The sequence below is a fragment of the Mustela nigripes genome, chromosome X (genome assembly GCF_022355385.1).
Source record: "Mustela nigripes isolate SB6536 chromosome X, MUSNIG.SB6536, whole genome shotgun sequence".
Lineage (NCBI taxonomy): Eukaryota > Metazoa > Chordata > Mammalia > Carnivora > Mustelidae > Mustela > Mustela nigripes.
This window is the reverse complement of record NC_081575.1, coordinates 46,204,157-46,213,483: the sequence shown is the minus strand read 5'-3', so window position 1 is coordinate 46,213,483 and position 9,327 is coordinate 46,204,157. Positions and strand designations below refer to the sequence as shown.

At 45.1% G+C, this 9,327-nt stretch overlaps 1 protein-coding gene across 1 annotated transcript in view; it reads left to right on the top strand.

The window, feature by feature from the left end:
• The window catches only part of SRPX2 (sushi repeat containing protein X-linked 2), a 36,071-nt gene that overhangs the window by 25,400 nt on the left and 1,344 nt on the right, over positions 1 to 9,327 (top strand). The window contains exons 4-10 of the mRNA XM_059386294.1: positions 2,092 to 2,283; positions 4,676 to 4,852; positions 5,152 to 5,278; positions 5,428 to 5,549; positions 6,873 to 7,052; positions 7,233 to 7,366; positions 8,680 to 8,801. Of these exons, the coding sequence (XP_059242277.1) occupies positions 2,092 to 2,283; positions 4,676 to 4,852; positions 5,152 to 5,278; positions 5,428 to 5,549; positions 6,873 to 7,052; positions 7,233 to 7,366; positions 8,680 to 8,801 (1,054 nt within the window). The remainder of the gene's footprint in view (positions 1 to 2,091; positions 2,284 to 4,675; positions 4,853 to 5,151; positions 5,279 to 5,427; positions 5,550 to 6,872; positions 7,053 to 7,232; positions 7,367 to 8,679; positions 8,802 to 9,327) is intronic.

Here is a 9,327-nt window from a genome sequence, read left to right as displayed (position 1 = left end):
AAAAAAAAAAAAAAAAAAGAAAAATAAAATCTGAACCCACTGGGGGCACTAGGGTGGCTCAGTTGCTTAAGCAGCTGCCTTTGGCTCCAGTCATGATCTCAGGATGTTGGAATGGAGTCCTGCATCAGGTTCCATCCCTGCTCAGCATGGAGCCTGCTTCACCCTCTGCCTGCTGCTTCTCCTGCTTGGGCTCGCTCTCTCTCTCCACTCTCTCTATTTCTCTCTGGCAAAATAAATAAATAAAACCTTTTTAAAAATGTGAACCCACTGAAGAGTCATTTATTTTGTGTAACCAATGAGGCATCTTTCTAATGTCTTTATAATTTAAGGGCTCTTTTATCTTTCATGCTCAGTACCAAACTGGGATCTCACTTTCATTCCTAAGCAGCCTTCTTTGGTATCACATTCCCTTCCTCTCTCTAATTTATATATTTGTGTTTTGTTTTGTTTTGTTTTTTTAGTCATTTTAAATTTACATACCATAAAATTCATTCTTTTTGGGGTACAGTTCTATGAATTTCAAAGAATGCATATAGTCAGGTAACCACCACCATGGTTCCATCAGCTCAAAAACTTGCCCAGGGCTACCCCTTCGAAGTTATCCCCAACCTTCTCTCCTGATCTCTGGCAACCACTGATCTGTCCCTGTATTTTTGCCTAAGCCAGAATGTCATATACATGGAATCTTACGGTACGCAGACTTTTTTTTTTTTTTTTTTTTTTTTTTTTTGTATGCAGACTTTTGAACCCAGCTTCTTTTGCTTCGCAACCTGCCTTGGCAAGTCATCTTTGTAGTCCTGTGTGTCAGACCTTCCTTCTTTTACAGATAAACCAGTCCGTTTAACCATTCGGCAACAAGACATCTGAGTTGTTTCCAGCTTTTGTTAAGGATGAACTGAGATATTTTAAACATTTGAAAACAGCATTTTGTATGAACACGGGTTTTTTTTTAAGGTTTTATTTATTTATTTGAGTGAGAATGAGAGAGAGAGAGAGCACGAGCAGGGGGAGCAGCAGAAGGAGAGGGAGAAGCAGGCTCTCCACTGAGCAGAGAGCCCGATGTGGGGCTTGATTCCAGGACCCCGGGATCATGACCTGAGCCAAAGGCAGACATGTAACTGACTGAGCCACCCAGGTGCCCCCTCAGGTTTTCATTTCACCTGACTAAATACATAACGTGGACTTGTAGAGGTGCACAGCAAGTGTGTATTCATCTTTATAAGAAAATACCAAAATATTTTCCAAAGTCGCAGTATCATTTTGTATTTGCCCTTGCAGCGTGTGGGAGTTCCAGTTTCTCTCCATCTCCACCAACACTTGATGTATTTTTTTTTTAATTTAGACATCCTAATGGGTGTATAATGGTGTCTTGTGGTGGTTTTAATTTGCATTTCTCTACGGACTAATGATGCTGTATATCTTTTCATGTACTTATTTGCTTATCAGTATATCCTCTTCAGTGACATGTCTGTTCATGTTTTCTACCCTTGTTCTAACTGGATTTTTTACTGTTGAGTTTTTAGAGTTCTTTTTATAATCTAGCTACTAGTCCTATGTCAGTTATCTCAAATAATGCAAATATTTTCTCCCAGTTTGTGTTTTTTCCTGTCTATTACAGTGCTTTTGACAGAACACAAGTTTTTAGTTTTGACAAGGTTAAATTTTGTGGATTTTTCTTCTATGAATTGAGTTCTTGGTGTCATGTCTAAGATGTCTTTGCCTAGTTCTAGATTCCAGACATTTTCTCCTATGTTTTTTTTCTCAAAGTTTTATAATTTTATTTTTTACAATTAAGTCCATGATCCACTTTGAGTTAACTTTTGTATAAGTTATAAGACTTAGGCCGAAGTTTTGTTTCATTTTGTTTGCCTATAGAAGTTCAATTACTCCAGCGCCATTTGTCCAAAAGGCTGGCTTTCCTCCATTGAATTGCTTTTGCGCCTTTGTCAAAAATCATTTTGACAAACAGACCTATTGGATCTATTTCCTGGCTTTCTATCCTGTTCCACTGATCGATGTGTCTATCTTTTCACCAATACCATACTGCCTTGATGACTGGACCTCAGTCTTACTTTTTTTCTATTGCTACAGTCCCCCGGTGGTGTTATACATTGAATATCCAGGATGGAGAAGCCACATGCTACTCTCCAAGGGGAGGAAATTATCACAGCAGCCTGGGAACTCGTTGTGAGCTCTCCTGCGACCGGGGCTTTCGACTGATTGGACGAAGGTCGGTGCAATGCCTGCCAAGCCGCCGTTGGTCTGGAACTGCCTACTGCAGGCGTAAGTGCTGTGTGTGCACGTACAGACATGTGTATGTGGGGGAGGTCAGCCAGCCAGTCAGCCACTTGAGGGTATATGTTCTTGGAAATGTCACTATGCCCTCTGTAGAATGCAAACTGAGAATTTTCCACAGGTGCCCTGCAGGCCCTTTCCCCATCTTAACATTCTAGTTCATTTTCTCTCCCTGTGGTTATTGCCCAAGCGATATGGACAGTTAAGTAAAAACCAGCCCTTCTGACGCAGAGGGTCCAGGAGTACATATAAAGTTTAGGACTAGGGCCTAGAGTAAACCTGGGCCTTTCTCTGGAGCTCTCAAGGATGTGTGTGGTCTCGGACTCTTTCTTACTCGAGGTGAACTGTTACACTTTCTCCCCTAAGGCCTTAGAAGGCCTTGGCAGTGAAGGTATGAGACATCAGCTATCCTTCATTTTCTTCTGAAAGTCAAGAAGAATCCCTAAGGCTAGAATGGGGAAATACTAATACACACAGTCTAAATCATGTCCCCCTCAGCTCCCAAATCCCTACCTCTTATTCAAGCTCCACAATGTACCCACGTTTAGCCACTGAACTTTGTCTATCCGTATGTCCATCGCTGAATACCATTTGTAGAACCACCACGGGTGGAGGACCCTGCATTGGTCTCTTCAAGAGCTTGCTCAGTTCCTTGGTTACTCCCAGACTGCTTATCGACAAATGGGGTAGAAACACAAATGTGTGCGCATGAATGCGGTGTAAGTGGATGTATGGCAGTGAGCATTTAGAGAGAGATGGCATTGGTCAGAGAAGATGCTGTGGAAAAATGGGGAGGCTTGATAGCCAGAAAGAAAGAAGCCGTCACACACCTTTAGGTGATTGTAAGTAATTTGGCTTTGGACGTATTCCCCGCTCCGGAAGCGCAGCCCCTGCCGGGGCGGCGGGTCCCGGGCCGCAAGGCGCACGGCTCTGCGCCCAGCGGGGTCACCGTGGCCGCACGCACCCCGCCAGCCGCGCTCGGGCCGTTTGAATCTCCCGCCCGAGCGGGCGCCGCAGGCCGGGCGGGAGAGGCGCGGCGGCACAGGGGCTGCGCGGCCGTATACCCACTCATTTCCAAAATGAACTTGAGTTGGGCTTACAAAATTAAAACGATATGCCTATAAATGAACATAAAATTAGTTAAAAGAATGGAGACACACATGTTTCCAGGTGCTTGGAATGAGTTAATTACTATGTTTGAACCCTGAATCTGGCTTTGTCCTTCCCCATTAGAGAGAAAAGGGCAAACACCTTGGGTCATTTTCACTGTCATATAATACTAGGAATACAAATTTATCCGAAAAGACAAACCTTTGTCCTTTGCCCTGATTTCAAGAAAGTCATTCTTCCATAGGTCTTTAAATAGAGGTTATTAGAAAACATAAAAGGCACTCATCTTCAATTCTTGTTTGGCCAAGAAGCCAAACGAACATAGATTACATAGAATTTTTATTCAAAGCTCCAATAACCGAACATATGCAGAGCTAGAACTTAGATAACCTAAAGTGTAACTTGCCTACTTCTCTCAAGTATCAGGTATCTCAAACTAAACTAAGGCAAACTCATAGTCAGGCTCACAAGCAATTCAGAGTCAGTCTACACTTTTAGCACACGTGGTGTCTAAAGCCCAAGGATTCCTCTTTAATCAAATACCACCAAGTCTGGCCTTCCAGGCACTGGTGTGACCTGTATTCTCACCCAGATGTAAGATGAACCTGCTTCCACATGAAAGTGAGCCTCATCTCTTCTCAGCGGTGAGCCTGCTCCTCCCCCCTTCTCTACCTGCCTCTCTGCCTACTTGTGATCTCTGTCTGTCAAATAAATAAAATCTTTAAAAAAAAAAAAGTGAGCCTCAGCTGAGGGGTGCTGTTGTAACCGCAAAATTATACTCAAAGGGGAGCTTTGCATTTGCTAAAGAGCATCTAGGATTTGAGGAACTAGTTCGGAAAACAGCTACTGAGGCCTTAAATGAATCCAGAGGTTTATATGCATTGTCTCTTTTAACCTGCACAATAATCCTGTGGAATATCTGTATTTTACTGGTGAAAGCACTGAGGCACAGAGAGAGATAAGGTAATTTGCTCGAGTCACAGAGCTAGTAAGAGGTGGAGCTGGGATCCAAACCTGGGTGGATTCCAAAGTCCATGCACTTTAACAAGTAATTCACTTCTTCAAGATACCCCCGACCTCCAAGAGTATTGCTGTGTTTTATGATATGAAAATTAAAAGGCAGCTGTGCACAAGAATGTAAGGACAGTTTGGGGTAGGGTTTTTTATACTTTCTGCTGCCTCTGATATGATTATGCCTGTGCTAGATGCCCAGGCATCACCTCCAGGTAGTCCCACAGGCCACTGAGCTTGCCACTTGGTTCTCCCTTAGAGATGAGATGCCACGTGCTGCCATTCATCACTAGTGGCACTTATACCTGCACGAATGGGGTGCTTCTTGACTCCCGCTGTGACTACAGCTGTGCCAGTGGCTATCACTTGGAAGGTGATCGCAGCCGAATCTGCATGGAAGATGGGCGATGGAGTGGAGGCGATCCCGTATGTGTAGGTAAATGGTGGTCGCTTCCATGTGTCCTGCGGCAAAGAGCCACCCTGGCATTATAGCCACAGGTGATGGGGAATTCTCACCACAGAGGCATTGCTGCTTGCTGTGAGGGTGGCATGCTGGGCACAAGCTCAACAAAGCGGTCACTTCCCCTGGTGCTGGGCTTCCTCTCCCAGTTGCACTGAGCGTCTTGAACCGCGGTGTGTCTCTTACCTACCCAATGGGGAGGTATTGCTTCTATGGGTTCCCTCCAGGGAAGGTAGGGGGCCCATGAGTCAGCACTTGATTTCTGACGCTGGTAGACCTAGATCCGCCCAAGATCCGTTGTCCCCACTCACGGGAGAAGATGGCAGAGCCAGAGAAACTGACAGCTCGGGTATATTGGGACCCACCCTTGGTGAAAGATTCTGCTGATGGTACCATCACCAGGTGAGGAACGGATTCCCCTTACACCTCCCAGTGGTTTCTTGGGCTGCCCACACTGCACTTCACAGGCTGATGCCACCATGATGATGTGCCCCAGACCCCAGTTCTAAGAGTCTGTTTCCTCAATGGCTCTCTTACCTGGTCCCATGCAGGGTGACACTTCGGGGCCCTGAGCCTGGCTCTCACTTTCCCGAAGGAGAACATGTGATTCGATATACTGCCTACGATCGAGCCTATAACCGAGCCAGCTGCAAGTTCATTGTGAAAGTACAAGGTCGGAAAGAAGTCTTCCATCTCTACATTGTTCATTATTCCTGCTCCACCCTGACCCTCTCCATGCCCACCACAACTCTTTCCCCTCTGTGCCTGAAACAGATGACTCTTTGATATTGGGAGAGGGAAAAAAACAAGTTCATTTATACAGGTTCATTCAGGAAGCTGCATTACATGTGTATACACACTTCAGAAACCCTGATTGCCCCGTAAGACTGTCTCATTCTAAATCTCGATAAAATTCATGAGTATACTCTGTATTTATTTCTTTTCTTAGTCTTCTAATCATCAAATCTAATGAGCCTTCATTCTCAGTCTTTGACCTCTGCTGAAATTGGTGGTTGGTGATGGCAGCCTGATTCTTCCTCTTTGGGTTGTGTTGTATTGTTTTGATTTGGGGTTTTTTGTTTGTTTGTTATAAAAATAATTCATGCTCATCATTGAATATTTTGGAAATAAATATACAAGGGGGAAAGAATCTATTGCCCCATCATCCAGAGGCAATTATTATTAATCTTTTGGGATTTTCTTCCCAGTCTTTTATCTACATAGACTTAAAAAAATAGATAGTTGAGCTCATACTGTACACCCAATCTTAGATCCCCTTTTTCACTTTCATTACAACACAGGTAGTTTTCTCATGCTTTTTGAAAATTCTTCAGAAATATTTTTAATGAGAACATATTAACCTACTTCTTTTTTAAAAAAGATTTTATTTATTTATTTGAGATATAATGAGAGTGAGGGAGACAGAAAGCACAAGCACAGGGAGCAGCAGGCCAAGGGAGAAGCAGACTCCCTGCCAAGCAGGCAGCCAGATGCGGGGCTCGATCCCAGGACTCCGGGATCATGACCTGAGCTGAAGGCAGGTGCTTAACCAACTGAGCCACTCAGGTGCCCCTATTAACCTACTTCTAAGAATATATTTTGACTTGCTTAACACTTCTACCACTGATGGATATTCAAGTCTTTTCCAATTTATTATTGATATTAAAAATTAATTACATAAGATGGTCATCTTTGTGCAGGGTGTCTATAGGGTCTGAAAACAAACTTTTTGTTTTTACAGATGGATATTCTTTTTTATGATAATGTGTATACTCCCCTGCACCTCCAGATTTTATGAACACCTTTGTGTGCATTTCAGCTTTAATTCCTTAGGAGGGAAATTCTGGCCCCACCCTTGGCCACTGAAAACACAGAGAAGCTATTCATTCTGATCCTCCTCAGTCTCCTGATCTAGAAAACACAGCATGGGCACCCTCTTAACCTTTTGTTCCTAAAAGAGATACCATAGACCCTAACGTGAACCCCTTCCTGACAGTGAGACGCTGCCCAACTCTAAAACCACCACAGCATGGCTACCTTACCTGCACCTCGGCAGGGGACAACTATGGTGCCACCTGTGAATATCACTGTGATGGAGGTTATGAACGCCAAGGAACCCCCTCCCGGGTCTGCCAGTCCAGCCGCCAGTGGTCAGGATCACCACCCATCTGTGCCCGTGAGTGAAAGCAGAGGGGTGAGCAGGGTGGACATACTGATCAGGGCTACTTTGGAGGAGGAAAGGCAGAAACAACCAAAAAGAGTTAACTTGAAAGACTGCAACTCCTCAAGGTGTTGTTACCTATGCTGGAATGAAGGAAAGGCTGTACTCTGAACTGACCATATGCTCTTGTCCTAGCTATGAAGATTAATGTCAATGTCAACTCTGCTGCTGGCCTTCTGGATCAGTTCTATGAGAAACAGCGACTCCTCATCATCTCAGCTCCTGATCCCTCCAACCGATATTATAAAATGCAGATCTCAATGCTGCAGGTGAGACCCACCTCCTAATTAGGGCTTAGCTCCTTTACTTACCCCCTAAGCCCACTCCATTACTAAGCGTTACCTAGCCAAAGCCATTTGTGCAGGAGGGAGAAGTAGATAAGACACAATAGATATGCTCATTGGGTCTTATAAAAAGGTTCTTGAAGAGAACTCATGGAGTACTAATGGGACCAAGAGACCCAAGAGAAACAGCTCTCAGGGGCTGGGACCAAGAGAAACAGCTCTGAGGAGCTACAAGAGTCTAGACACCCAGGTAAGAGAAGATGCTGTTTAGGGGGGGATTTCTAAAGGTTAAATCTTAGAAGTTGTTAAGTCAATATTCAGAGGCTCATGATGGCAGCAGCTCTATCAAAGGGATGATCCTGGGTGTCCATACCAAAACCAACCTAACGCCTCCAGCAATCTCTCCCCACCCCCCGAAAAGGGCAGACAAAGACAACACCTCAGCTTGAACAGAAAGCAAGAGCAGGAACAGGAAGCAGCCAGTAAGGACAGTGATTCTGAGGTTCAGGACTAGAGGAGTAGCCCAAAGATTAAATAAGGGATTGGGTGCCCCAGAGTGTTCACTGTTGTTTTAAACCTTGCTCTGGGTAACTGACTCAAAGGTGACCCTGCAAGACAAAGAGCCAGGATAGGGTTATAGGGTGTCCTGCCCAGTGTGAGGAAGGCAACAAAAGGTAATGAAAAAGGCACCAGCCCTACTTCGGAGAACTGTTGGAGACTGAGAGAAGGCCATGGCTATGTAGCCTAGTGGTAAGGAGCATACACTTGGGCAGGCACTATCAGCCCTCAGTCTGAGTCTTGGCTCAGCATCTTACTGTCATGCAAATTTGGGCAAGTTACTGCGTCCCCTACAGAACAGGAATGATACCACCTCGTTAGGGGTGTTGTAAGGATTCACTGATTTCTGCAAAGCATTAGGAATTTGCGTTCAATAAACAATAGCCATTATAATCACATCACCACAGCCACCTGTTAAGAGCCCATGTTGGTTGGGGAAAGCCAGTGCAGTACTCAACAAGGAGAGATTATGTTCCTGCAATGTATCAATTACATTTAGCTTTTCTACACCGCATGGTGTGACAGGTTTGGTACATTTCACTGGGACAAAAGAAATACTGTTAGGGCAAATGCATTGGGAATGATAGAGGAAAGAGACAGTTGAACCCCATGGGATGATGGTTGGGGGAGAAGCCCCTCCTTTCCTATACTGCCTCAGGGTAGTCCCAGGAAAAATCAGCTAAGTAGCCTTGGGTTTGAGTCTAAGGACCTATTCCATCAAACCTTCGCTTCTCTCCCAGCAATCCACCTGTGGACTGGACCAGCGCCATGTGACCATCATTGAACTGGTGGGGCGGCCACCTCAGGAGGTGGGGCGCATCCGGGAGCAACAGCTGTCAGCCAACATCATCGAGGAGCTCAGGTCCAGGCTGGAGGCCACAGGGAAGGGGAAGGGACAGAAACCTTGGGCAGGACACTGGCAATGGGAGGGTTGGGGGAGAAGCAACAGACACTACCCTCTTGAGGCATGTCTTGTGTTTGAACTCTTTGGATGCGATAGATAAAACCAGAGAATATCTGGTAGAATATCAAAATCAAATGGGCAGAGGAGAGAGTGTAAAACACTGATGACCAGGCTCCACTCCAAACTACCTCAGGACTGTGCTTTTATTTATTAATTTTTTTTTTTAAAGACGCTATTTATTTGACACAGAGAGACCGCGAAAGAGGGAACACAAGCAGGGGGAGCAGTAGGCAGAGAGAGAGGGAGAAGCAGGCTTCCTGCCAAGCAGGGAGCCTGACGCAGGGCTCAATCCCAGCACCCTGGGATCATGACCCGAGCCGAAGGCAGACATTAATGACTGAGCCACCCAGGTGACCCAGAAGGGTGCTTTCATAAGGCACCCCAGGTGATTCTGAATCATAGCCAGGGCTGAGATACAGACCCA